Source organism: Ogataea parapolymorpha, chromosome VII (genome assembly GCF_000187245.1).
Source record: "Ogataea parapolymorpha DL-1 chromosome VII, whole genome shotgun sequence".
NCBI classification, from domain to species: Eukaryota; Fungi; Ascomycota; class Pichiomycetes; order Pichiales; family Pichiaceae; genus Ogataea; species Ogataea parapolymorpha.
The window spans coordinates 1,208,800-1,235,625 of NC_027860.1; the positions used below are offsets into that span (position 1 = coordinate 1,208,800).

General features: G+C 43.0%; 18 protein-coding genes across 18 annotated transcripts; 12 read left to right on the forward strand and 6 right to left on the reverse strand.

Moving 5' to 3' along the window:
* Positions 1-2: 2 nt before the first annotated feature.
* On the reverse strand, positions 3-4,784 carry HPODL_03074 (uncharacterized protein; the record flags this gene model as incomplete). The annotated part of the gene is made up of 1 exon (XM_014077406.1): positions 3-4,784. One exon carries the CDS (start codon positions 4,782-4,784, stop codon positions 3-5), a length of 4,782 nt encoding a protein of 1,593 aa, XP_013932881.1.
* Positions 4,785-5,000: 216 nt separating this feature from the next.
* Positions 5,001-6,919, forward strand: HPODL_03075 (Protein kinase involved in the response to oxidative and osmotic stress; the record flags this gene model as incomplete). Its single annotated transcript, XM_014077407.1, has 2 exons — positions 5,001-5,009; positions 5,159-6,919. 2 exons carry the CDS (start codon positions 5,001-5,003, stop codon positions 6,917-6,919), a joined length of 1,770 nt encoding a protein of 589 aa, XP_013932882.1.
* Positions 6,920-7,147: 228 nt separating this feature from the next.
* HPODL_03076 (Secretory component protein SHR3) lies at positions 7,148-7,780 on the forward strand (the record flags this gene model as incomplete). The annotated part of the gene is made up of 1 exon (XM_014077408.1): positions 7,148-7,780. One exon carries the CDS (start codon positions 7,148-7,150, stop codon positions 7,778-7,780), a length of 633 nt encoding a protein of 210 aa, XP_013932883.1.
* Positions 7,781-7,835: 55 nt separating this feature from the next.
* HPODL_03077 (uncharacterized protein) lies at positions 7,836-8,318 on the forward strand (the record flags this gene model as incomplete). Its single annotated transcript, XM_014077409.1, has 1 exon — positions 7,836-8,318. The coding sequence occupies one exon, from the start codon at positions 7,836-7,838 to the stop codon at positions 8,316-8,318; it is 483 nt and encodes a 160-aa protein (XP_013932884.1).
* Positions 8,319-8,526: 208 nt separating this feature from the next.
* HPODL_03078 (Methionine--tRNA ligase, cytoplasmic) lies at positions 8,527-10,791 on the forward strand (the record flags this gene model as incomplete). The annotated part of the gene is made up of 1 exon (XM_014077410.1): positions 8,527-10,791. The coding sequence occupies one exon, from the start codon at positions 8,527-8,529 to the stop codon at positions 10,789-10,791; it is 2,265 nt and encodes a 754-aa protein (XP_013932885.1).
* Positions 10,792-11,153: 362 nt separating this feature from the next.
* HPODL_03079 (uncharacterized protein) lies at positions 11,154-12,335 on the forward strand (the record flags this gene model as incomplete). Its single annotated transcript, XM_014077411.1, has 1 exon — positions 11,154-12,335. One exon carries the CDS (start codon positions 11,154-11,156, stop codon positions 12,333-12,335), a length of 1,182 nt encoding a protein of 393 aa, XP_013932886.1.
* Positions 12,336-12,363: 28 nt separating this feature from the next.
* HPODL_03080 (Serine/threonine-protein kinase BUD32) lies at positions 12,364-13,179 on the forward strand (the record flags this gene model as incomplete). The annotated part of the gene is made up of 1 exon (XM_014077412.1): positions 12,364-13,179. One exon carries the CDS (start codon positions 12,364-12,366, stop codon positions 13,177-13,179), a length of 816 nt encoding a protein of 271 aa, XP_013932887.1.
* A 133-nt stretch (positions 13,180-13,312) lies between these two features.
* HPODL_03081 (Actin-related protein 2) lies at positions 13,313-14,476 on the forward strand (the record flags this gene model as incomplete). The annotated part of the gene is made up of 1 exon (XM_014077413.1): positions 13,313-14,476. One exon carries the CDS (start codon positions 13,313-13,315, stop codon positions 14,474-14,476), a length of 1,164 nt encoding a protein of 387 aa, XP_013932888.1.
* A 62-nt stretch (positions 14,477-14,538) lies between these two features.
* Positions 14,539-15,552, reverse strand: HPODL_03082 (Serine/threonine-protein kinase MPS1; the record flags this gene model as incomplete). Its single annotated transcript, XM_014077414.1, has 1 exon — positions 14,539-15,552. One exon carries the CDS (start codon positions 15,550-15,552, stop codon positions 14,539-14,541), a length of 1,014 nt encoding a protein of 337 aa, XP_013932889.1.
* A 1,636-nt stretch (positions 15,553-17,188) lies between these two features.
* Positions 17,189-18,037, reverse strand: HPODL_05363 (High osmolarity signaling protein SHO1; the record flags this gene model as incomplete). The annotated part of the gene is made up of 1 exon (XM_014077415.1): positions 17,189-18,037. The coding sequence occupies one exon, from the start codon at positions 18,035-18,037 to the stop codon at positions 17,189-17,191; it is 849 nt and encodes a 282-aa protein (XP_013932890.1).
* Positions 18,038-18,199: 162 nt separating this feature from the next.
* Positions 18,200-18,985, reverse strand: HPODL_03083 (uncharacterized protein; the record flags this gene model as incomplete). Its single annotated transcript, XM_014077416.1, has 1 exon — positions 18,200-18,985. One exon carries the CDS (start codon positions 18,983-18,985, stop codon positions 18,200-18,202), a length of 786 nt encoding a protein of 261 aa, XP_013932891.1.
* A 70-nt stretch (positions 18,986-19,055) lies between these two features.
* HPODL_03084 (Histone acetyltransferase type B subunit 2) lies at positions 19,056-20,387 on the forward strand (the record flags this gene model as incomplete). The annotated part of the gene is made up of 1 exon (XM_014077417.1): positions 19,056-20,387. The coding sequence occupies one exon, from the start codon at positions 19,056-19,058 to the stop codon at positions 20,385-20,387; it is 1,332 nt and encodes a 443-aa protein (XP_013932892.1).
* A 102-nt stretch (positions 20,388-20,489) lies between these two features.
* HPODL_03085 (putative secreted protein) lies at positions 20,490-21,248 on the forward strand (the record flags this gene model as incomplete). Its single annotated transcript, XM_014077418.1, has 1 exon — positions 20,490-21,248. One exon carries the CDS (start codon positions 20,490-20,492, stop codon positions 21,246-21,248), a length of 759 nt encoding a protein of 252 aa, XP_013932893.1.
* Positions 21,249-21,302: 54 nt separating this feature from the next.
* On the reverse strand, positions 21,303-22,505 carry HPODL_03086 (26S proteasome regulatory subunit RPN7; the record flags this gene model as incomplete). Its single annotated transcript, XM_014077419.1, has 1 exon — positions 21,303-22,505. The coding sequence occupies one exon, from the start codon at positions 22,503-22,505 to the stop codon at positions 21,303-21,305; it is 1,203 nt and encodes a 400-aa protein (XP_013932894.1).
* A 105-nt stretch (positions 22,506-22,610) lies between these two features.
* HPODL_03087 (uncharacterized protein) lies at positions 22,611-23,525 on the forward strand (the record flags this gene model as incomplete). Its single annotated transcript, XM_014077420.1, has 1 exon — positions 22,611-23,525. The coding sequence occupies one exon, from the start codon at positions 22,611-22,613 to the stop codon at positions 23,523-23,525; it is 915 nt and encodes a 304-aa protein (XP_013932895.1).
* HPODL_03088 (Methionine aminopeptidase 2) lies at positions 23,522-24,754 on the reverse strand (the record flags this gene model as incomplete). The annotated part of the gene is made up of 1 exon (XM_014077421.1): positions 23,522-24,754. The coding sequence occupies one exon, from the start codon at positions 24,752-24,754 to the stop codon at positions 23,522-23,524; it is 1,233 nt and encodes a 410-aa protein (XP_013932896.1).
* Positions 24,755-24,864: 110 nt separating this feature from the next.
* HPODL_03089 (uncharacterized protein) lies at positions 24,865-25,332 on the forward strand (the record flags this gene model as incomplete). The annotated part of the gene is made up of 1 exon (XM_014077422.1): positions 24,865-25,332. One exon carries the CDS (start codon positions 24,865-24,867, stop codon positions 25,330-25,332), a length of 468 nt encoding a protein of 155 aa, XP_013932897.1.
* A 47-nt stretch (positions 25,333-25,379) lies between these two features.
* Positions 25,380-26,807, forward strand: HPODL_03090 (Vacuolar amino acid transporter 6; the record flags this gene model as incomplete). Its single annotated transcript, XM_014077423.1, has 1 exon — positions 25,380-26,807. The coding sequence occupies one exon, from the start codon at positions 25,380-25,382 to the stop codon at positions 26,805-26,807; it is 1,428 nt and encodes a 475-aa protein (XP_013932898.1).
* Between the last annotated feature and the right edge of the window lie 19 nt (positions 26,808-26,826).

Consider the following 26,826-nt stretch of genomic DNA (forward strand, 5'->3'; position numbering starts at 1 on the left):
AGTCACTCTGGATGCGCCACAATAGAATCAACCAAATCGCCAGACTTCGCTGCAAAGAAACTTGCCCATAACTCATCGTTGGAAACAACTTCCCCGCCGCTGACCTTTTTATCAACAAGACCGTTTAATGTTTTGGATAGCTCTGTGGCATCCACCAAATCATCGTCCAAATATTCAATAGTGGATTCTGGATGGCTTCTCCTGCGGACAAGTTCCATCCTCTTTTTGGTTGAGAGAATAGCAATAGACTCCTCAACAGAGTTTTCAATGACAAAGTTCCAAACTTTAGTCTCTTGAGACTGGCCAATTCGATGAATTCTACTGATAGCTTGCAGCTCCAAAGGAAGATTGACCAGCGGCTCGCACAAGAACACATGAGACGCGTTCGTGAGAGTAAGACCGGCAGCCTGTGCCTTAGCATTTAAAAGGAAACACGTGATTCGCGGATCTCTTTTAAATTTGTCAATCTCCTTGCTGCCAAAAGTGCTTCTTCCCTTCTTAGTATTAGGTTCACCGTGAGTCACATCTGACGAGGACAGAAAACTGATACCATTTTGACGCAACGCCCTTCCCAAGAATTTAAGAAAGTCTGTCCATTGTGAATAAACAAGAATCTGAACATCTGGCTCCATCTGTTTCAGATAGATTATTTGTCGAACAATCATGTCCACCTTGGAGCCATAATTTTTCTTTAGTTCAATTGACGAGATTTCTTTCAGCATTGTTGGATCTAAAGACTGGTAAAGTCGGGAAAGGTCTCTGTTGACCTCGCTCATAGGTTTTGACTCTGTCGAATCTTGTGAGTCTGCCATCATCCCTCCTTTCAATTCCTTCCGGGTCACGGTAAATGAATACAGATCGGAAGCATACAACCGTTTTTTGCACATTGGACAAGTAGGATGCAGTCTCATCCACTCTCCCAAACAATCTTTGCAGAATTGATGACCACATGTAGTTAGGGTACCCACGACTATGGAGGAACGACAGATAACACACAACTTTTCATTTCTAGATTCTTTTTCAACGTCTTCGAAAGAATCGTCAATGATACTATTCAAGTAAGTCAGTCTGACTTTACTCGCACGTACCGAATCTTGCAAAGCCCGGATCTCTAAGTCTAAACCTCGTAGATCCTGCTCTGCCTTTTCTAAAGGAGTCATATTAGGGGAGACAGCAGGTCTAACAGGAAGGTACCTAGCAACAATATCCGACTTTATCTGCAACGATTTGAAATAGGTAATTTTGGAGTTAAATGTATCATTTAGGATTTCAAAGAGCTTGGTTCGGAGATGCACAATATTCTTTCTTTGCAAATCAAATTCTTTCTTGATCAGTGGACTGAGACTATTCAGAAACTCATAGTCACTTGACAAAGTATTGCCGCTTTCATCATACTTCTGAAAGTCCAGTACTAGATTTTGGGCGTCTGTTGTAAGCGTCCGTAGACAAAACTTTGAGTTGTACGCCCCTTCAGGAAGAACAGCTCTTCTTATTTTGTCCAAATGAAGGTGAAGATCATAATTTGTAGGCTGATTCACATTTATAATGATCTTTTCCTTCGCATTCTTTCCTCTTTTCTGAGATGAGTCATCAAAAGATATCATTGCATTTTCTCGGTCCTCAAGTATCAACTGTAACTCTTCTAAATAGGTATGCGCAAGCTCTTGATTTATGAGAGAAGCACCATATTCTTCACCTGTATTCTGATTATCATCATCCTTAGTGACCGGCTCCTTCAGCAGATCTACCAATTTAGAGATCCAAACATTGATTATGTGTCCCTGTAAATCCAAATCAGATATTGCCTTGAAAAGTCTCTCGTGGAACATTTGTGCATGCATCGAATGACCGTAATTTTCACCCAAATCCACCGATTCGGTATGACAAACCTTCCAAAGGTCATTTGGAATGTCCAAATCAAACTCTTTCAGGATAGCAGCATATGTCTTCTTGTGTGCTTTATTGGGAAATTTGTATTTCGAATAGGTGCTGATTTTATCAATAAGTTTGGAAATCGCCTCATTAACTTTGACAATAGGCTCTTGAAGAATCTGTGTGAGTAAATCATCTGCCTTTCTGTAATATTCGTTTTCAATCTGGTAATGCAACTTCTCATCTTCAGATAGAGTATTCAAGTCCACCTCTTCAACTGGATTCAGAACATCTTCCTCAACATCAGGAACGTGTCCTTTGCCATCGAACGCATCTGGCATTGGCCGCATTGGCCGATAATGCTGATAATGCGAGGAAGCATAAAGGAAGTAAGTTTGATATAGGAGCTCCAACCACGACCGCAACCTGGCATTATTTTCTTCACCTAAATCTTGAAATTCCTTAACTTTAAGCTCAATGTCCGGCATTATCATTTCAAATATCTCCATAGACTTCTCCGGAAGTCTCAAAAACTCGTAGATCTTTCCTCGTCTCAACTGCAGACTGTATATGTTTCTTTCTCCCGACACATACTCGTCAAAAGTAGTTTTCTTGAGATTGGAAAGAACATCGTCCAATGTTCCCAAAATCATGCCTGTTTTGTCGCTTCCGTTATCGTCACCAAAAAATATCCCTCCTAGTCTACGCCTATTGCTGGCGCTCGATCCCAGTTGAGCATGACAGCACACCTGACGCAGCCTAATCAGCCACTGGCGCATTGTTGTATAGTATCTTGCTGGATCGTAGTCATCAACTACTGGTTCGCCTTGTTCATTAAGTCCCACTTGGCGAAGAAAGTTTGCGAACAGGTTATCGTAGTTATCACGCTCAATGACACTGAATGGCATACGGAGCAAAATTCTCCTTTGTTGAGGGAGCTTGATTTGGTCTGCCACCATTTTTTTCGTGTGACGAAGACAAATCGTTTTGAAAAGCCGCTGGAATTGGAAATATGGAGCTTCTGATACTATACTGAGCCACGGAGAAGTCTCCCCGTTAATAGAATATAAATCAATGGGGCTCAGTCTCAAGAAACTTAAAAGGGAGTAAAGATCATTTAGGTTATTCTTTATCAGCGTTCCTGAAACACCCCAAGAGTGTACGCGAGGAATGATCCTCGCAAATTTCGAGGCATTTGTTGTCATGCTTGCAGTCATTTGCACTTCATCAAGAACAACTCTCCAGAACTCGCATAGCATCAGCGGCGAGGAATAGTCCGTCCTTTCGTATTGAGTGTCCTCGAATTCCACCTCATCAGGCTCCAACTTGACTCCTGGAATTTCCTTGTCATCAGCGCCCCCCGGCGCAAGCTTTATTCTCTTGGCACACTTCCGCGTAGGTCTTGAAACAGGCTTGAAGATGGCCCTATGAAGTTCTCGCGAAACTGTATGATAAGATACGAGCACTATGTCATGTTCTCGAATTTTGGCGGCCATATCAGAAGGGGTGAGTCTCGTATTTGAGCTCTCGGCTTCCCTCTCATAGTTATATATACCCTCGTATATCATAACTTTCAAGGTTGTGGAAATGTCCTCGATTTCCTGTCTCCACTGACCGATAATGGACTGCGGACAAATGATTAAAGTAGTTTTGGCCTCCGTAATGTATCTTCCTCCATTGAAGCTGTCCATCTTCGTTTCTCCATAAGGCTGCGTTCTTGGATTGATCGATACGAGTGAAATGACTTCGACTGTTTTTCCTAGACCCATCTCTTCGGAAAGCAATGCTTTGGCGCTCTTTGGATATTGGTTGTACTGAGACAGATAGGCAATGGCTATGTCCGTGGAAACGATATTACCAGTGTACGAATTATACCAGATGTATGAATCAGAGTCAACCATCTTCATGTATGACCAGCCGAAACTTACCTGGTCCAATGATTCAGAGATTCTGTTTGTATCATCAGGCGAATACTCAACCGGTGGCAGCCTTTCAATTATTTTCAAAGTTTCGTTGAAGCAAACACCCTCGTGTCGGAGCATCCAGCGCAATGTCTGCTGCTGAAATTTCATCAAAGTCTTGCGAATGTCAGGAATTTCCAATGTTTTATTGTCGTAAGCCATTTTTTCCGTGTTTGTGGTTATCAAGTCGTAAAATGAAGACTCTGTTGGTTTTGGAAACGGCTTGGAGGAATAAGCTCTTTGGTAGGGCGTCAATATAGGCGTGAAAATAAATGGACTGAGCTCGCGGATTTTTTTGATAGCATCAAGGGGGTATCTGTAGTCCACTGTCTCTTGAATCTCTAACTTGAACTTAATGTCAATATACAGAGAAAATTCCCGATTCTCATGGTCAAGGACAATTTGGAGGCTCAAGGTCGGCTTTTCTAACCGGATGGGGTCGATTTTGGGAGCCTTCCTTGCAAAGTTCATCTGTGCTTGCAAGAAGGGTGCGTACTGGCTGCTGATTTGCAATTTGAACAACAGCAATGACTTCTGCTTTCCCCGGGGCACAGTCCATACTTCTAGTGTTTCACCATGCAATTTGAGGCTCACTTCGAAAGGCAAAATATCGATCGGCTCTTTGGAAGCGCAATACAATGCTGCCAGTTTATCAAAAGTCAAGTCATCGTGAGCATTTGTGAGCTTCGATACAAGATGCGTCTTGGCGAGGGTTATCAGGCGCTCCGGCAAAGTTATCTTTTTTTGGTTGCTATCAGCTTCTTGTTTCGGATGAATTCCGTAATACTCATGGTGCTCTTTGAGTATATCAGCAATAGTGCGTTTTTTGGAGGTCGCCTTTTTTTGAATCAGAGTTGGATCGTTGTCGATAATGGTCAAATATCGAACAAGAGAAGGAGACTGGGCTCTCAAAAAGGATGCCTCGTCAAGAGAGCAGTCTATTACAGACATGTCTGGTTTGAAAATAAGATCAGAGCAGTTATAAATATTGCACAGCCTTTTTATTACTAAGCGATTATGGCAAAGGAACAAGGAAGAAAAGAGAAGTAGCAAATAACTTACCGGCTTATGCAGCGCAAATCGATCTTGGAATAATCCCAATATTGTTTTCTGATTGTCGAAGATTTATCACTGATCCTCTTCTTTACAATATAACTAGACTTTAGAATGTTTCTGGTACGTATTTGCACCATTGGTGTCTTAGGAGGAAGTTGAAAGGAACTGCTAAGATCCATTTTCCCTAATGCTGAGTAATTTGGACTTGGATTTTGCGGTTCCAAAACGCCTTTCCCTGACAAGACTCATCCACACAAACTAACATTCAGAATTTCAAGCAATTTATCAGGCATGGTAGAAATGCTAATCCCACCGGTACTAAAGCGCACAGCCGGCCGATGAGCATGGAAAATATAAGCGTCCAAAGTCTAGATCCTTCAGAATCCCCTACTTCGGCATCCCCTGATCCTGCTGCCTCCCAGCAATTGGGAGCCAGTAAGCGGCGTCACCGCAAAGATGAATACTCCAAGCTGGCTGCGGACTTAGTGAACGAAGAGAACGAACAACGCAAGAAAGAGGCGGAAAGACAGGCCTTGGAGAGATATCAAATGATTGACAAGATTGGGGAAGGAGCTTTTTCCACTGTCTACAAGGCTCTAGATGTGCAAACTAATGAGACTGTAGCAGTGAAGGTCATCAAAAAGTATCAACTGGATAAAAGCCAACAAGCATCAGTTCTGAAAGAAGTCACCATTATGAGGCAATTGGATCACCCATGCATTGTGAGGTTTTACAACTTCATTGAAACTGAAGAGTTCTACTTTATTGTACAGGAACTTGTGTCGGGTGGCGAAATTTTTAACGAGATCGTCAAATACACATATTTCAGTGAAGACCTGTCTAGACATGTGATCACCCAGGTTGCGCAGGCCATCAAGTATTTGCATGCAGAAAAGGGAGTTGTTCATCGTGATTTAAAGCCAGAGAATATCTTTTTCAACCCTATCAAGCATATTCCCTCAAAATCTCCAAGATTGCGGAAGAGCGATGATCCGAATTCTAAGCTGGACGAAGGTGAATTTATACCCAACGTTGGCGGTGGTGGAATTGGTACGATTAAGATCGGCGATTTTGGTTTGTCGAAACAAATATATGCCGATGCTTCTTTGAAAACGCCTTGCGGAACAATAGGGTATACCGCTCCAGAAATTGTGAAGGACATGAGATACTCTGAGGAGGTTGACATGTGGGCTTTAGGATGCGTTCTTTATATTCTGCTTTGTGGTTTCCCCCCATTTTTCAACGACCAAATCGATGTTTTGACGAGGAAAGTTGCCAAGGGAGAGTTCGAATTTTTATCCCCTTGGTGGGACGAAATAAGCGATGGGGCTAAGAATTGTGTTTCGAAGTTGCTCACAGTTGACCCAAGAGAAAGGTATACAATTGACGATTTCCTGAATGATCCGTGGATTTTGGAGTTCTTGAATAGATGTCATCAAGCTCAACTATTCCAAGCACAGCAGCAACAGCTTTTGCACCAGAAGAACTCGATATCATCCTCGGATTTGAGCTACAGCATTCAGAGCGCATCTATTGGATCAGATTCTTCTCAGGAGCCAATGGTGTACGCGCCACTGCCGACTACTGCCAATTCCGGAGCCATTCCATCTCACCTGTCAAAACAAAACCCTACTCTGTACTCGCCTGCTGCCATTGCTATGAGGGAGGCGTTCGATATTTCCGCTGCGGTTCATAGAATGGGAGAAGAGGCAGCAATGAAGAAGTATTTGAGGCAGCAGAAGAATGGAAGATCCAAACTAGGAGCTCTTGCCGAAGATGACGAAATGATTGAGCCCGATCCAAATGAAATACATCCGGAAGTGAGGAAAGCAAACCTCAAATTTGAAAAGGAATCGTCAAGAGGCGCTGTTATTGATGACAACTCCATTTTTGCGTCAAATAACGAGCTGAGCTCGAGTGGAGATGGATATTCGGATGTGGATACACCATCCAAGCCGTTTGAACTGAACCTCAACACGGCCACCATTTTATCGAGAAGAAAGAAAAAAGCGTTAGTGGCTTACACGTGATCCCACTCAACAAACGGTATGTACTAGTGCGACCATCATGGCCTGTGGCCAATGCAGAAGGTATGACAATAATTTTTATAAGCTACGCTTAACGTGATCGTATTTAATTTTGATCTAAATGCCATCCAGAAATAATGCCGATTAATTTTCAGATCGGCTGTCGTTATCTCTTCTGTAAAATTGTGAGTGTCGATAAAAAAAATTAATCAAAATATCCTCAAGTTCATCATGGTTAAATACGAGAACTTGGTGCTTATTGGCACCTTCATGGTTATCTCCTCTGTTTCGTTCATTCTTGGTGTGCTTTTCAGTAATTGGCCATATGATTACTACACTTTGTGGGACACAACAAAGGGCCAAGAATTTTTCGATGCTGCTTTGGACCACTACAAGGTCTGGGGACAAATTCCTCCTATCATCAGCTATACTTTCCACTTCGTGATTGCGATCGCATTCATTGGATCATTTATCAAGATATTCAAGCCTTCTGAAGACGTGCAATACTTCGAATATGGAACTTTGGGTGCCTTAGTGATTGCAGTTTGTGTCTATGTTAGTAACGTCAAGGTCGGAATCATGTCCTGTATTGCTGGCGAATGGGGTGAAGTTGACCAAAATACAGGTTTGGGAGTCATTGCAGCATCCGAAACAATGATTGTTTTCATCCTTCTCGGTATTGTCCTGCTGCAAGGTGGATTATTCTATGCCTTTTTCGAAGACGCCAGACTCAAACAGGAGTTCTACTTGAAAGAGTTGAAGGAGAAGTACGAGGCTATTGGGGAAGAGGCCACTCCAGTTGAAGCCAAATCCTCAGGAGCTGAAGCAAAGAAGACTAAAGCAAAGGCAACCAAGAAGGCTTGAAGACCCTGTGCAAGGGTGGCGTAACTTTCAAATAGTACTGTATTAATACATCCTCATGTCGGACTCCAGATCCCGGTTACTATCCCAAATTCCACTTATTGTGATGCCGGGAAAGTACACCAAGCCTCATCCTGTGACGCTGCCGTACGACTTTGAGCAGTTACCGGCCTCCACACAGATATTCAAACAGCAAGAATTAGATGTACTTATATCGCAATTGGATAACCTACGCGAAAATCAGCGGCAAATGGCTGACCAAGTAAGAGAAAGATACGGAGAAACAGCATTGAGTAACCGATCTCGGCCATTCGATGACTGGGAGCAAAATATTAGAAGGGTGGCACCTGGGTACTTTGGGGCTGATGGCAAAGTGAATATTATGACTCCCACTAGACATCATGGCGAGCATGAGAAACAGCAGGAGCGCGAACAGCATGCAGATGTACCTCAATCAGATGCCAAACTGAAGTCCCCTGAAGATTGCGAGCCACAGCTGACGGGCGCAAGCTATGACCTTGCAAATTTACGTATAGAATAGAACTGTGGCTATAATGAACCATGAAATGAAAAGCGTTTGTATTCTGATGTTCAGCAGTAGCGAGCGTGTTTGGACTTTTAGGTCCAGGCAGCTGGGTAGCAGGACTCGTAATTGGAACTACCGCGACGACGATCGACATGAAAAATTTGTCGCCCAAAATACTCAGTCCGAATAGTTTCAAGACAATTACACAGAATTAGTCATATCCATGTCTCTGCAGTTATTCGGTTCCCCCGACGGATCTGTGCTTTCGCTAGTTAGCAATCTCAAAGTCTCCATTGCTGCTGCTGTGTTTTCTCCCGGCTTGCAATTGGAGGTTGATACTGAAGGCAAATCAAAATTGGCTTTGCAGGTGAGCAACAGTGGTTTCGAACTTATTGAACCCAACGCAATTGTGAAATATCTTGCTGCTACTAAGAACGGCAACAATTCTGTTTTTGGAAACCACGAACTTATCGATAAGGACGAAAAGATCCTGTATCCTGCTCTGAAGTCGAACCAGATCGACCTTAGCATCTTGTCTCAGATTGGATCAATCCCCTCTGCCAACGCAGAGGATGTTTCCCAAATCATTATCTTCTCTTCGCTGTATCCTCTTTTGAGCAAACAAACTGACACTGAGCTCTCTGGTTGGTTCAAGACGTTCTCTGAAATTCCTGCTGTGGCTAAGGGCATAAGCCATGCAACTAAGGGTCATGGACCCCAAAGGGTTCCAGAGAAGAACACTGGCAAAGTGAATGTCGTTGAAGGATGTGCTGTTGTTCATTCGGAAGGAAAATTGAAACCTAAACCAAATGAAAGAAACATTTTGATTACTTCTGCACTTCCATATGTGAATAACGTGCCCCACCTGGGAAATATCGTGGGTTCAGTCTTGTCTGCTGACATATACGCCCGCTACTGCAAGCGCAGAAACTACAATGCGATATACATCTGTGGTACTGATGAGTACGGAACTGCTACGGAGACCAAGGCTTTAGAAGATAAAGTCACTCCCCAAGAGCTCTGTGACAAATATCATGCTGTTCATTCTGATGTCTACAAATGGTTCCAGATTGGGTTTGATCACTTCGGAAGAACGACTACGCCAAAGCAAACCGAGATTGCACAGGAGATGTTTTTGAAACTGTACAATAATGGATACTTGGAAGAGAAAGTCATGAAACAACTTTTCTGTCCCGTCCATAAAGGGTTCCTAGCTGACAGATATGTTGAAGGTGAATGCCCAAGGTGCCATTATGAAGATGCTAGAGGAGATCAGTGCGACAAGTGTGGCAACTTGCTTGATCCATTTGAGCTTATCAACCCTCGCTGCAAACTGGATGGGCACACCCCAGAACCCAGAGAATCCAACCATATTTTTATATCGCTAGATAAGCTGGAGCCGGAGGTTAGAAAGTGGATTGGCGAGGCTTCGGAAAAGGGCAAGTGGTCCAAGAACTCGAAAACAATTACAAATTCCTGGCTCAAAGAAGGACTGCAACCGAGATGTATTACTAGAGATTTAACTTGGGGAACTCCTGTGCCACTCAAAGGATTTGAGAACAAAGTTCTTTACGTTTGGTTTGATGCTCCAATCGGCTATATCTCTATCACGGCGAACTACACCGATGAGTGGAGGGATTGGTGGCAAAACCCAGAGCACGTTCAGCTTTACCAGTTCATGGGCAAGGATAATGTGCCATTCCACACGGTTGTGTTCCCATCTACAGAGATTGGTACCAAGGAAAAATGGACTATGCTGCACCATTTGAACACAACCGAATATTTGCAGTATGAAGGAGGCAAGTTCTCCAAATCTAGAGGTATTGGTGTTTTCGGTAACAATGCCGAGGCTACTGGTGTGTCTCCTTCTGTCTGGAGATACTACTTGGCATCTGTGAGACCAGAAAACCAAGACTCCCAATTCTCTTGGTATGAGTTCGTCACCAGAAACAACAGCGAGCTTTTAGCAAACTTGGGAAATTTTGTCAACAGATTGGCTAAGTTTGTTATTGCCAAATACAACGGAGTGGTGCCTTCTTTCAGGACTGAGGACTGTCCAGTATACCCTGAACTTTTGAAGGATTTGAACTCTCTTGTGAAAACATATGTTGATGACATGGAGACAGTACATCTAAGAAAAGGCTTGGAGACCGCTATGATGATCTCCGCTAGAGGCAACCTGTTTTTGCAAGAAAACAAATTGGATAACTCCTTATACAACGATTTCCCAGAGAAGAGCGACGCGGTTGTTGCTATCGGACTTAACATTGTGTATTTGGTTTCTGCTGTTATCGCTCCATATATGCCTGAGACAAGCAAGCAAATAGAGGAAATTTTGAGAGTTCCCGAGCTCAAAATTCCGGATGAGTTTGGTTTGTGGATCCAACCTGGACACTGTATTGGAAAGGCCCAATACCTGTTCAAGAGAATTGATGAGAAAAAGATTGATGAGTGGAGAAATTTGTATGGAGGCCAACAGCAAAAATGAAATAGTAACGTTTAATCGCCCAAATTATATTTTAACGCGGTAGGCAGATTGCAAATATTAGATGGCTCTGGGGCTGGTGGCAAATGCATTTGCCACCATATCAGATCCGGTAATGACTTGCTCCGTTGACGTATAGTAACGGCAGCTTATACTGCAGTTGGAATCTAAAGCCATCTCACTTCCCCGAGCAATTACCTATTTCGGAAACAGATCATGATTTTAAGGGCATAACCGTTGAGATTTAATCAGAGCTGCTGTTTGCCTTTCATAGCAGTTCGCCTTCAAGGATAAGATATAAGAGTACTATGCTTTCTTGCAATACCGACATCTAATCCAATTATCTTGACAATATAATCATACGAATGCAAAATCTAGTGAGTCTCGAGGAAATTGCCTGCCTTCCGGGTGGCTACCAAGATGATCACGAAGCTAAGGGATTGCATTTGCAAGTGTTAGATTTTCCTTCCTCTTTTTCAAGTTTAAATGATTCAGAATTCTCCCTTCTGGACATGGTGTCACAAAATGAGAATGCTGATCAAGAGATGCTTGATATCATGGACAGTTTCACATCGTTTCCGCAAACATCGCCCCAAGAACACGATTCCGTTCCTACACCTGATAATCACATATTTGAGTTTCAGACTTTCAATGACTTTGGAGAGTCTGCTCTGTCACTGGAAATCACCCCTACTTCTAGCCTAGCACAGGATAATGATTACATCTACTCTAAAGATGGCCCGATTGAAGAAAGCACGGCGATGCTGGTCTCAATGGCTACCGAAGAACCGAAAACCTTTCGCGAATGGGATTTGGTGACCGCAGAGGCATCAAAAATGGGCTCATCGGCATTTTATGAATCGCAAAAAGAAGAATGTCTAAGTGGAGGACACCACAAGGGTAGTAAGAAAACCAAGTACACAAATCTGCAAGTTTCCTTTAACGAGACTATTCCAGAGAAGCTAAATCACTGGCTCAATCAGCATTTTTATCCATATATTCAGCCCAATGGTATCACATATGCCAGGTTTCGCAAAGTGCCTGAAAACGATGAGTATATCTACAAGAGAAACCCCAAAGCGGAGATTTTCCTTCCACCACGGTACTCGAATTCTAGTGCTAACTACTACGAGCCATTGGTGGTGAGATACAGAAAGTCACACCAGGAACGAGGTCAAGGAGACGGCGAGGGGCTATGCCCATATTGCCAATCTGACGATTTGAGCGAGTTATTTTTTGAAAGAAAAGATTCTAATTATCTCCATCACGTCACTAAACTACATGGTGTCTATTCTAACGGAATGGAGATGCCTTTTCCTCGAATGATTGGCGAAGCTTTGGAGATCAAGCATCTCAAGACTCGCGGGAGAACAGAGCGAAGAGTTCATAGCGTCGAATGCGAGAAATGTCACGAAACTGTCAAGATTCAGCAGCTGGACTGCGATAAAGAAGGAAACAAGTTTTTAGCGTATTTCCGTCACATGCTAGTTCACAACGAAAAGAAAAATGTGGGCAAGCGCACTTCAAAATTTAGTTTATTCAGTTAAATAGATTTAAAAAAATTAGCACCTCAAAATGAGCTCCGCGATTGTGGCTCAAGCTCAGTCATACCTTTCGGGGATTCCGTTAGAAGTGATATCCCAAGGTGCCGAGGCTGTTGTCTTTCTGACAACAGTGCATCCGTATCTTTCATCGTCCATGCATCCGTCAGACATACAAAACTCATCCAAGTACATCATTAAATACAGGCCGCCAAAAGCATATAGACACGAGGTCCTGGACAAACAACTAACAAAATCTCGCACAGCTGCGGAAGCTAGACTTCTTAGCAAACTGTATAGCCTGGAGATTCCAGCCCCAAAACTGATTGCTCTTGACGCACCACATGGCATAATATGGATGGAATTTCTGGGCTTCGAACTTGCCAATGGTCATATCAGCTCCTTGAAAAATTGGTTATGGTATCTGGAGAAACGACAGGAGGATAACTCTACTGCAACTATTGCTTTGGCAGACTCTGTTAAGCAAGTCCTGATCTTAGTTGGACAGGCCATAGCAAAGCTTCATTTGCAAAACATAGTTCACGGAGACCTCACAAGCTCCAACATACTGCTTGAGCAGAAGATGGAAAAATTGCAGCCCACACTCATAGATTTTGGGCTCTCGGCGTATTCTCCCCTGGCAGAAGACAAGGCTGTGGATCTTTACGTCCTAGAACGGGCATTAACTTCCACTCATCCAGTTTATTCAAAAACGTACAACGAATGGCTGCTTCAAGGTTACGAAGAAACATACTGCAACAAACCAAACAACAAACGCAAATACACAGAGGTAAGTAAACGTCTTGAGGATGTTAGACTTAGAGGACGAAAGAGATCGATGCTTGGCTAGGTTAATATATAGAGGTCGTGTGTATGATCCAAAATATCGGTACTCAAAAAGTCTGGTCTTTTAATTTGTGTGTTGTAAGAATTGGAGGATTCAGAGCTAGGCATTGCGCAGAAAGAATTGCCAGTAAATGACTATGGATCAGCCAATCGTTCTCGATCAGGGTACCGGTTTTGTTAAGATTGGAAGGGCCGGAAAGAACTTTCCAGACCATACCTTTCCTTCGATAGTTGGAAGACCAATTTTAAGGGCTGAGGAGCGCACGGGAGACATTGAAATCAAGGATATCATGTGCGGAGACGAAGCATCCGCTGTGAGATCTGCTCTGCAAATATCTTATCCAATGGAGAACGGAATCATCAAAAATTGGGAAGACATGGAACACCTATGGGATTATGCATTTTATGAAAGAATGAAGATTGACACAACAGGACAGAAAGTGCTATTGACCGAGCCACCCATGAACCCACTGAAAAACAGGGAAACGATGTGCGATGTGATGTTTGAGAAATACAATTTTGGCGGAGTCTACGTTGCTATCCAAGCGGTTCTTGCTCTATATGCTCAGGGTCTCTCTTCCGGAGTTGTGGTCGACTCGGGAGACGGTGTCACACACATTGTTCCCGTGTACGAGTCAGTTGTTCTGAACCATCTAACTAGAAGGTTAGATGTCGCCGGTAGAGATGTCACCAGAAACCTCATTAACCTACTACTTAGAAGGGGATACGCATTCAACCGAACGGCAGACTTTGAAACCGTTAGACAGATCAAAGAGAAGCTTTGCTACGTCTCGTACGATTTGGATTTCGATACAAAACTAGCCAATGAAACCACAGTTTTGGTGGAGAATTTTGAACTACCAGATGGAAGAGTGATCAAGATCGGTTCCGAGAGATTTGAGGCCCCAGAGTGTTTGTTCCAACCATCTCTGACCGATATAGAACAACCGGGTGTTGGAGAATGTTTGTTCAACACAATTCAGTCTTGTGATGTTGACATTAGATCAACGCTTTTCAAGTCTATCGTCCTCAGTGGAGGATCATCAATGTATCCCGGTCTACCTTCAAGACTCGAGAAAGAACTGAAACAACAATGGTTTACGAAGGTTCTGAAAGGCGACGCTTCCAGACTCGACAAGTTCAAAGTCAGAATTGAAGATCCACCGAGAAGGAAACACATGGTCTTTATTGGTGGTGCCGTCTTGGCAAACATCATGGCAGACAAAGACCACATGTGGATCAGCAAACAAGAGTGGGAAGAACAAGGACCTAGAGTTTTGGAAAAACTGGGCCCAAGATAAAGAGTATGTTGTAAATTATTTCATGAAAGAAGATTTAGTGATGCCGTAGTTATATTATACAATCAACTATACTCGTTAACCTTTTTCCATACATCCTCAACAAGAATATCAAGCTTGTGCTCAGAAATATTCGGATGCGTGCTCCCATACTTGACTGCGTTGCGAACTAGATCATTAATGAACTTATGGGTAACTACCTTGGGTTTGAGAAAGTCCGTTTCCAGTAGTTGATCTGCATTGGACCTCAAAGATGGGTTTCTTTTCAGACAGCGCTGAATTGTATCAATCACCAGCCCATTAACCCTTGTTCCATCTGTGGTAACTCGCGGATACTGTATCTCAACCTTTGGATTTGTAATTGCCAAGATTCGTTTGTTGCCAGTATAATTCGCATAAGGCGGCTTTCCGTAAACCATTTGGTAGATAATACACCCACATGACCATATATCAGCAGGCTTCCCAACCTTCCAGGTTCCATTTAGGCCATCTCCTTTCAGAGTATTATTGACCTCGATAAGAGTCTCAGGGGCCATATAATTTGGAGTGCCTATTTGGCATTCACGATAAATATTGACCGTATGATCGGAAAGCGAATTGGAGATTCCAAAGTCAATGAGTTTCAACGTCCCCTTGACAAATAAAAAATTGGCAGGTTTTAGATCGGAATGAACGATTCCCGCATCGTGAACTGCTTTCACACACTTTATCATCTCAACAGCATGATATCTGGTAAAACTTGGATCAAAAGGTAAATTAGAGCGATTCGCAAGGACATGGGCAAGATCTATATCACCACATTCCATCACAAGCATAAGTGAACCATCCTTCAGACTGTGATCTATTAGTTTGACGACTCTTTCTTGATCCCTAAGCTTCTTCAAAATCTCAATTTCTCCCTTAAAGCTTGCGATGGCACCCTCGTCAAATTGGTCGAATGTGACAACCTTGATCGCATAATCTCTTTTGCCGTTGACAGCACGGGCCTTGTAAACTCTTGAGGAACCTCCCTTACCAATTTGTTCCAGACACTCAAAATCTTGCCTATTGATTGTAAGGATATTGCTTGCTTTCTCCATGTCATATGCATGATTTTGCTGATTTGTACTCCGACACGGACCTGTCCCCCATGTTCTTCTTGATGCAGACGGTTCTTTGTGTTCATCGGAAATGCTGCTTCGAGATACCCTCATCTGATCATCCATCGTATTACTGTTTTCAAACGATTTCTTTGGTGGAGTGAGTCTTTTCTTCATTTCATGCAAGTTGAAAACACCGTTCTTTTCTTGGTTCCAGCGAGACTGTGAAAGTGGAGTCAACACCTTTCGGGCCTGCTCCGGGGTTGCATAATGATCTATAGGAGGCGATTTGGTGGGTGTACGTTGATCGATACCGGTGTGTTGATTATTTGTCATTTTGGTCGCATGATTTATCTGAAGAGTGGATTTGTAAGGAGTTTCACTAAGATTGTTCCTCTTTATCCTCGGAGAACATGATGAAACGGGTCTGATTCTCTCATGTTTAGGCGTTTGGACGTAATTGTGTTTGCTTCCTATCACCAAGTTCTCTTCATTCTGTTCCGCATCATAATGTGTGGGAGCCGTATTTGTCTTCATGGAGGTAGTAAACATATTAGTGGTTATCGTGTGTTTGGCCTCGTCATTGTGTATTGCAGCATTCAACGTTGGAGACCTGCTCTGCTGATATGGCGTTTGAGCTAGCTCATTGAGCTCAGTCTCGGAAAGGCGTTTAGGAGCTCCAAGTCCAAATTTGGACAGCGATCGTGCCGATCTCAGAGACTGGCGAGCTTTAGTAGAGCTGGGGTCAGCGTTGTTCACTCCCATCCCAAAGCGCTTTGAATTGAGAAGAGAATAAGGCTGCTGGCTTGCATTTGAGTTAAAAGAACTAAATCGACGACTGGAAGGTCTGCTTGTCTCAGGCTGCGATAGTTCAGTTGCAGATTCATTCGTCTGATTCTGCTGTTCATCAAAGACGTTTTTGTAGTCGACAAAATCGCGCCTTTGTTCTATTGTATGGCTCTTGTTTGTGATCTGTTCGAGCAATGACATTGCGTATGAACTGAGCATAGGCGGATGCTCATTTATTCCGTCATCAGAGTCATCTTCATCCACAAACGCATGACTATCATATGAAAGTTTCTGTTCCTCGGCGCTATTCGTGAAGAGTTGGCTGTTAAAGTGTCCTCGCGACGTGGGTGGAATCGTTGTTATATTTGAAGAGTTCGACGGTGTGAGTCTGTTTATTGAGGACGGCGATGAGAGATTGCTTATTTTTCGATGCAACTCGGCCATTGTTGTATACTTTTGCGAATCAGTCCGGGGTCAGGCCACATAAACAAACAGTACAACTTTAGAGTCAAAATCTGAGCCGAAAACAGAAGAAATGGATATCGCTGTTTAGGCGGTGTGTAGTTATAAGCGTGAATGTAAATTAATATCGGGCGCAATATTTTCTAACTGAGTGAGAATCAAAGAATGAAACCTCAGCTTGATAAGAACTAAAATCTGGATAACGGCAATATGCCGCTTTGTCTATTAGCCTGATGGATTAAAGTCTGGAAGCTCTAGACCTTATTTTGTTTTAAATTGTAAACAAGAAAAAATTCGACCCTTTGAAGGGATCTAGGTTCGTGACGCGCGTCGATCGTCCAAAATACTAAACACGATTATTATACGACTATACAGAATAAAGAGATTACCCAATAACTTCGAGATAGTTGCTTGGACACATACCGATTTCACCCTTCGAGTTCTTACCTTGCCACCAGTTTCCAACGGTGTCTTTGACACGGAAAATATCGCCTTTTTTAAATGACAGTTCGTTAATATCGTCAGGGCTAGCATCATAATCAAATAATCCTCTAACAGTGATAGGATAATCATCTTCCGGCAAGGCGGAAGCCCTATTCGTAGTGGAAGCGTTTTCTAGTCCACTGAGTTGTGCAGTATAGTTTTGAGTATTGAAAGGATTTTCATGTAAGCCCGAGTTATCGTTGGAAACGGAATTTCTCTCAGCATATCCCATCGTCTCGTCCTTGTATGGCTCGTCGAGGGGGATCTGAGACTGCCCGGCGGCATTTCTGTTGGATTTCGACCGTTTGGAAGACAACATCACGTTTTCGCTGCTTCCGAACGAATCAATATAGGAGATAATTGGTGAACTAGGTTCGGATCCAAAATAAAATAGCCACAGTATATTGACAATACACTGGATGATGAAGCCGGCGCTGGCAGCTGCTGGGGCTGAGCTTGTGTCGTAAACTAAGTTGTTGGTCGCGTTGGAGTTGTACACGAATGCGACACCGATGGCACAGGTTAGGAAAAATCTATGGTAATGGAAGGTGTTCGTAATGTACAGAACAACAATAACGATCAAGAGCAATAGTTGGAAAACGACTGCCCACCATGCGAACTTTGGGAAACCGTTATTTTGGGTGTTTGTGGCAATACATCCTGCAAAAGTGATGATCCATCCAATGGAGGAAAAACCAAAGGTACTGAGAGCGAATGGGTTGAATAATGACACCGGATTTGATCTTCCCATCGTGTTCCAATAATGAGCGTGTTTATTTTTTTGATCCAATATTTATTTTCAAGGTCCCCAAAAAATTCTCAGGGGCTGCAGCAGCCTAAAAAAGTACATCAGCAACGGTGCTTAAGTAGAACGAGGAAAACGAATTTTTGTGAGTCTGGCCAGATTATCTAACTATTTTTTGCGGCGTTTTGATGGAGGTGTGGCCACTAATTGGTCGTCTCGTGTTATCTTATGGACCGAGGTCAATATATTAGCCAGAGAGCCATCTAGTTTTCCATACATCTTGTCTGCTCTGTGGAGACACCATAGAGCTTCCTCAATTTTCTGAAGCTCCCTTGTTTTGAACAACAGTAACTTGGGCAGGACAAGCTCAAAATACTCTTTTGTAGAGTACTTGATTTTGCCATATCCGGGATTGAGGATCTCAAACACCTCATCTGAGAAAAACGGGATGTCCCGTAACTTATTATTAAGAGTTTTCCTTAAAGTCGGACCTGCTAGTGACAGGATCAACGTGGATGTGGCTGGTCCCACGCCCCTCAGTTGGCAAGCAAGCTCCATTGACTTTCTTACCGCAGTAGTGAATTCGTTGTCGTTATCTTTGCTCGAGTCGCAATAATCAATTATTACGCTAAATGCCTGCTCGGTGTATTCTTGAACTTTGACAGGATCATTACTTTGAATCAGCTTCGGTAGGGTGGGACGAAACTTTCCCCTGGACAGTTTCCACTCCATGAGCCTCTCTAGTTCAGCCTTTTCGAGCCAGATTCCATGTTTCTTTGTGAATCGTGTTTTAAGTATCTCTGGCATAGTCTCCCTCCGCCAAATATCTAGATCTTTTAAACTCATGTTATCAGAGTATACTTGTTTGCGGCCATTACGCGACAAGTCTTCGATGCATGTTTCGTAGAGTCTCTCATGACAACTCAGTAGTTCCTCTTCAATCTTGGTATCCATACTATTCCTGTCGCGCCCGTGCACCAACAACAACACGAAAAAAACGCACGCGCGTTCTGAAAAATTAACTATGGCCGAAGCTAGCTTTGTCTGGAATGAATCTTCGCAAGGCTCACCCAAGGAAGTGGGGATGTCTGACAGTGACCCTATAAGTGAAGAGAGGCGCGAAAAGTACTTCATATGGAAAAAGAATGCGCCACTACTGTATGATTATATTCAGACCACCTCTCTGTTGTGGCCCAGTCTTACAGTCCAATGGTTTCCGGATTTAGAGGACATTGCAGATACAGAATACCAGCAGCACCGCCTGTTACTTGGATCACATTCGAGCGGTTTCAGTAAATGTGAAAGTCTCCATTTGTACGGACTGAAAACACTCAGGCAGACAGCCAAGCTTGTAGACATCGCCTCAGACTATGATCCACTGAAAAATGAGTTTATTGTCAAGCGCAATGACTGGCATGACACTAAAATGTCGCTTATACAGAAGATCCCTCACAGAGGGGAGATTAATAGGGCGCGCTACATGCCGCAGAATCCAGACTTGATAGCGACTATCACCAACAGGGGACATTTATATGTGTTTGATCGCACCAAGAAGCCCAATAATTATACGGAGGACGAAATAGATGACAGCGATGACTTCTCCGATATCAAGCTGGAATTCCACCAAAGCGAGGGCTGGGGTCTTGATTGGAATAGATACAATGAAGGAGAATTGGCTTCTGGCTCTTCAGACGGGACGATAGCTTTATGGGACCTGACCAAGTTCAAAAAAAATACTAGTGATAAAAAACCAGCCCAGACGACTGCCACTGGACTCGAGTTTCAAAAACGCAAATACAAGACTTCGACCCTTCAGCCGACGGAAACGGCCGCTGCCCATGATTACGGAGTCAATTGTTTAGAATATCTCTATTTTCACCAAAATCTTATAGGAACGGTGGGGGACGATAAGAAGTTGAAGATCTTCGATACCAGGGCTCGGATGAGTAGCGTCAAAGAGGACCAGTTGTCCGAGTCGCCGATCAATGTGGTATCGTTCAGTCGTGTCAATGAGTTTGGCTGTGTTATAGGCACCGAAACAGGAAACATCTCTCTCCACGATCTACGACATATCGAGGAGCCAGTGAGAATTGTCAACCAGTCGCACAATGGAGCGCTCACTTGTGCGTCTTGGAACCCGGAGAGCGGCTCACTACTTGCAACGGGATCATCGGACGGAACTGTCAAACTATGGGACTGGTCTTGTGATCCAGGTGACGAATTGCGTTTCGTTCATGGGGGGCACATGCTTGGCGTCAATGATATTGATTGGAACTTGCACGACGCCAGGACGTTAGTGAGTTGTTCGGATGACAATTCTGTCCAAGTTTGGAAACCAGCATCAACAATTTTGTAAATTCCGGGTGCAACCAAGCTGCCCGGATAATAAAATTTGGCAGAACACGTATTTTTTCAAATTAGACTAATAGCCGGGGTAATCTCAAGTTTTGTTTCAAAGATGAGTTCACTCTTTAATCGCTCAAGAAATAAGGTTGTATTCCTTACGCTGGCCTGTCTGCTCGTTTTGGGTGTCATGTTCATGGTTCCTAGACAACCGAACGTTGGGAGCCATGAGATCAAGCATTTGACAAATTCAGAGATCGGAAAAGCCTCTGGCCGTAGCAACAACCCAGGTACCGAACCAGACTCTAAATTCGTTCTCGAAAGCAATCAACCAGGATCTATAGTTCCACAAGAGATCATCAGTCCGAAAAAGGAAGAACAAGAGATAGAGGATCGCGAGGAGATCAAGGCAATTTCAAAGGAGGTATCGAAACTGGATAATGAAGGCGCAGGCTCGGCGGAGGTGAACAAAGAAAATAGTCACTTAAACGACAAGTTGGAGAAGGTGAGCGTTGCAAGTGATACAAAGGGCAGAGTAGTTGTGAAAGAAGGGGAAACAAATGCCGTCGATGAGCACGTAAAGGTGTTCGATGAGCCCGTTTCAAAAAAGGAAGAGCCTGAGGGAAAGCCACTGCTGGCCTACGAAAAATCTGAGGATACCTCATTTACGTCAGAAAGAAGTCACAATTTGAATGATCGTAACAAAGAATATCAAGCAGGCTCAAAGCCCAAGTCGCAGCCGGAACCTGCCAAGAAACAGACTAAGGCAAATTCGAGGAGGCCTAAAAATTTGGGCAAAATTAGCGACAACAGGGTTTTAGGCACCGAAGATGGCCCGCCAAGCTCAAAAAGATTGGCTCAAAGATCGAGATGATACAGTGTATGTTTTATTTATACCGCATTTTTATTGTGTTAATCAGTAATTCTACTACACCTTTTCTGCACCACTCAAACGCACCGCTGCACCGTATTTTTGGAGTTTGGTCAACAAAGAATCTCCATTTTTGATGAGAGCGTGATACTGGTTGTTTTTGTTGTCAGGCCTATTCGTTTCGACGATTCCATTCACTTTGTCTATGATGCAATTGATTTTTTTATTCGGAATGAATTTGCAGAGATCTTGATCCAAAAAGTCCTCGGAGACCCCAAAACTCTCGGCCATCGACTTGAGCGATAAAGATTTGTAGCTCTCTAGCAATTGTGAATATGCCTTACATCTGATTTCTCTCATGTAGAAGTTGGTGTGAGGACGCAAGAATTTATTTTTCACCAAGATCTCGTCATGGGTCTTAATCAAATTTGGAAAGAAATCTTGATACTCACAGTAATACAGCGACTTGATCAGATTGTAGATTGAAGCTAGTTCGGGTGAATTGGAACCGATAGTTAGGATCTCTGGGGACTCGATCAGTTTCTTACGCAAATCTGGTCTTTCTAATGAAATAGCACCGCAAATCAGTGAGTATTGAGCCACCTGCTCATATGTAGAAATCTCAGTCGATGTGAAGGTAGCCAGTGAATCAATCAAAAGTTTAGATGCTTCCTCAAATTTTCTAGTAGACATCAGGTAAATTCCGAGATACGTCTTGTACCGGTTTCGCCTTTCCCAATCTCCACCTTTCTCAATTAAAATATTTGCTTCATCAAGGTATTTCTTAGTGAACAATTTATCATCGAAAAAGAATCCGATTCTTGCAATGGTTAAAACCAGATCAATTTTCGAGCCTGTGGACGGTGCCAGCTCGAAAGTTTTTTGGTAGGTGGTCAATGCATTGGTTTTGTCGCCAATCGCAGCATAATACTCTAGAAGGTCTGTCCAAACTTTCAAAATCTCCAATTCTCCTTCATCATCCTCTGCAAGCTTCTCTAGCTGCTTCTTTAAGTCAGCAACCTTTTCGGTGTTCTGCTGAGCCAGTTTATCATATAATTCTTTGTCAAACTTGAGTCCTGGTATCTTCAATTCATTAGTTATGTAGTCATAGTAGGGAGCCATCTGTTGTTCCTTGATTTGTTCAAGGATTCGGTACACAAGCTCATCATTCCCAAAGCCCTGCTGAAGAAGGTAAACGTTTTGTGCAACCTCAAAATCCGGAATTCTGCGAACTCCAGACGACAATGTATCGATAATCATATCTTTAGTATCCTTTTTTTGTTCGCCACCGGTATTTATTTTTCGAAGTCCTTGACATCCTTACATCTTTTTGGTACTCGAAATTCTTTGGTCTTTGTTCTTAGCATGGATTTGGACTTAAATCGTGATCTTCAAGACTTCCAGCATTTGCTCAATGATCTTCAGGTTAACTTGTATGAGTTTAAGCATTTAAAGATAACAAATGACACCGACTTGGAGTTCATCCGCCTGAATACTCAGGCCCAGACCACAGACCTGTACGAAAAACTTGAAGAACTCGAAAACATCATAACAGCGAAACTTGATTGCGTATCTGGAGATATTCAGGAGGACATGGAATACCAGTTTGCACTACTTAAAGAGCGATTTTTCGATGTGAGAGTGGACTTTAGAGAATTATTGCTTTCCTCAAAATCTTGGACAGTGCAAGAGGAAGAAGAGCAAACTGATGAGTTGACAAACGAGCCGATCCTCGATGATCATAATCTTAAAAAACTTACAAAGGAAGAGCAGCTGCTGAACAAAAACTCGCTCCTCACGAGTAAACTACAAAGTGTAAATCAATTGCTACAGTCATCGCTCTTGGCCAGCGAAATGAATATTTCAGATCTTGCACATTCAACAAATTCCCTGACAACCTTGTCAAATAAGTACAGTTATTTCACAGATGTTCTTGTTAGGTCAAACAAACTGGTGAGGACTATAAATGAGTCAAGTTCCAAGGAAAGAAAGCAGATTTACAGCTCCCTGTATTTCTTCTGTACAGTCTGCATTTGGATACTATACAAGAGAATCTTTCGAAAACCTATCAGATTGTTCATCTGGCTACTATACAAGTCCTTGACTGTAATGTTCTGGGGGGCCTCTTCACTCAAAGCAAAAAACTCAGTTGTGGAACTGACAGCATCTATGAGCGACACGATAATGGAAGTCACTGCGACGGTCTTGGAACCCAGCAAATCAATCCTACTGGAAACGGCCACATCAACCATCCAATCTATGCTCAAAGATGAGCTTTAATAGTCATCGCCTCTCGAAACAACTTCTTTTCTAGTTGGATGCAACAGAATTGTATGCTCGTATTGTGCCGTATAACAACCTTTAACGTCAACAAGTGGAGGATGCTCTGTGATCAGTCCTGCTCTGCACAACTGGTTCAATGCTAATAAATACTTCTCTTCACCGATCCGATCAAGATATCTGCGACAGAATGGCAAAGAGCCGAAGTTCTTGTCAATAGCCTGCATCAGCTTCTTGGCCCTATCGAGTCTAATAGGAGCATTAGGAGGTGCATCCAAGTTTTTCATATAGTGCGAGCACTCACCACCATGAACGACATAGCCTTTGCCTGTTGATCCGAACGTCTCAATGGCAAAAGTCTCTCCTTCTTCCATCTTAGTTGTATCACCGTTTTTCACGATTGGCACAGACTTTCCACCATGGATTTGATACGGTTTGATGTTGTGTCCTTGCAAATTCCGTATGCATTTAACAGGATAAACTTTGCCGTCAAGTTCAACCTCGTAGCTTTCCATCACTTCTTCAACGGCTTCACCAACATCTGTCATTCTCACATCGATTCCGGCAGTCTTGATGCCGGTGTTTGTGGCCTCCTTCACTGCATTTAGCAGAGGATCGTATCTCTCGTTGAAAGTCTGAGTCCAGGCACAATCGATGATGTGTCCGTTAACATGAACACCAAAATCAACCTTCATGACGTCGTCGTATTGAAGAACAACTTTGTCTCCAGCATTAGGTGTATAATGAGCTGCACAATGGTTGAGAGACACACCGCAAGGAAATCCCATACCTCCTTTTAAACTATCGTCTGTACCGCTGTAGGCTCTGACACTATTCTCAATTGACTCCGCAACTTCAGTCATTGTCATTCCAGGTTTGATGTTCTTTTGGGCAGTTTGTCTCACTCGTCTATGAATCTCTGCTCCTTTTCTAAACTCATTCCATTTGTTGTTAGCCTGACGATCTAAATATCTTTTCTCCTCGTCAGTTACTCTCTTCAGATTCTCTTCGCTTCCGGTATATTCCTGCCACTCTCCTTCAGGGAACACGCCGTCGGGGAAGAACTGGTTGATACCGCCCTTCTTTTTTTTGTTATTCTTCTTCTTCTTCTTTTTCTTCTCCCCGCTGTTGCCCTCTACAGTTGCCTCATTGACGTGGGTTTCCTCGGCAGTTTCATCAAGAGCCACCTTTTCGATTTGCTCGGCTAAAGTATTCGGCTCTGTAGTCATGACTCTCTAAAATATCGCCCTGAAATATTTTTTTCTATAATTCTTCTTGCTCGCACTACCAGCTACAGAGATTCAATTGAAAAAAAAATACCAATAATCCTTTTGCAACGATGTTCAGTATTTTGCGGCCTAAAATACTTGACAGAGCACCATGCTTCCTCAGATATAACTCTTCAGATTCAAAGACAGATCCTTTGGCGATACTAAGCGGAATCAATAAAAATCAACAAGCAGGTTCTAGCACCAAAACATCGTTTTTGGGAGAGAGCAATTTTTCCGTGAGCGCAGCTTTCAAAGAGCCAAACTGCCTTGAATATGCTACCAAACTTCCTCTTGATGGAGCTCACGCCGGACGCTCCATCCTGGTCAAGAAAGGAGATCTCATGAGGAGCATCAAAAGATTGGAAGTGATGGCTCAATCTACAAAGCTCAGAAGCACATACTACGAACAGAGGTTCTACTTGAAACCAAGTAAGAGGAAGTTACAACAAAGAATCAAAACCAAGAAAACACGCTTCGATGCCGGTATTAGAAAATTACTGGGTGTGGTGCGGAACGCTGTTAGAAAAGGATATTAAACATTGTATATACATATAAAAAATCTTATCAAATTATCTATTTAATTATGGCTCAGGTGAATAGCTCACAGGGAGGTGCTACAATGCGTTCCGGTATCATTAACCTCATGAACACTATTTTGGGAGCTGGTCTTCTTAGTGTGCCCTATGCCATCAAATGCGATGGTGTTTTATTGGGAATACTGTTCGTTTTGTTTTCAGCATTCACCTCTGGTCTTGGTTTATACCTATTGGCGATATCAGCTTCATATACGATTCCAGGCCACGCTTCATTTTTCTCTTTGTCGAAGCTAACGGTCCCCCAGCTTGGGATTGTTTTCGACCTTGCGATCGCTATCAAATGTTTTGGTGTAGCATGCTCCTATTTGATTGTGGTAGGGGACCTCATGCCTCAAATCATAGATTCGATTTGCTCTGACCATACCCTTCAAAATTACCCCTGGCTATCAAGCCGAACATTGTGGATCACATTATTTCTGGCCGCCATATTGCCGCTTGTCTACAGAAGAAAATTGGATTCTCTCAAGACCGCATCGCTTGTTGCTCTTTCTTCGGTGGGGTACTTGGTGATATTAGTCGTGGTCCATTTTGTGCACATATGGAGTGGAGGAAAGGAAGATATTGTCAAAGGACCTGTTCATTTGCTGAAGCCAAATTCAGTGGTTGCGGTTTTGTCTTCATTTCCGATCCTCGTGTTCGGGTTCACCTGCCATCAAAATCAACTAGGGATTATCAACGAGCTTCACGATAGATCCTTGGCAAGTGTCACCAAAATGAATATTGTTTCAATTGGCTCAGCTTGTGTTCTCTATATCATTGTTGGTCTTTCTGGTTATCTTACATTTGGGGACACCGTCTCTGGGAATATCATTGCCATGTACCCAAATTCAATTTCATCAACAATTGGGAGGATTGCCATTGTGATTCTGGTCACTCTAAGCTACCCGTTGCAATCAAATCCGGCTAGGGCTTCTATAAATCACGTCGCCTATTACATTAATGAGTCGAATCTGGCAGATTCCATACGATCTCTCTCAAGATCAACGACTAGCTCGACGCTCATGACCACGGAAGAGCGTCGAAATTTAATATCTCAGGCTCCACCTCTGAATGGGACAGCTCTTTTCGATGATTCTTTTGCCGGAGACGAGGAAAATGAAGGTGACCATTATGTGGAACTTACAAACACAAAACTAGTGGTGATCACAACTATTATCGTCGTGTCATCCTACATCGTTGCCATCACAGTGAAGTCGCTTGCTCATGTGCTAGCAATTGTGGGTTCTACAGGTTCGACATCCATCTCATTTATTCTGCCAGGATTTTTTGCATACAAATTGATAGGAGATGGTAGCGCACCGCTTTCTACGAAGGAATGGATTCTAAAATACGCTGGATTGTTGTTGCTTATATGGGGCTTCATCGTGATGACAATCTGCTTGTCTGCTACTCTTTTCTTGGGTGCGACTCATTAATCGAGCTAGACAATTACAA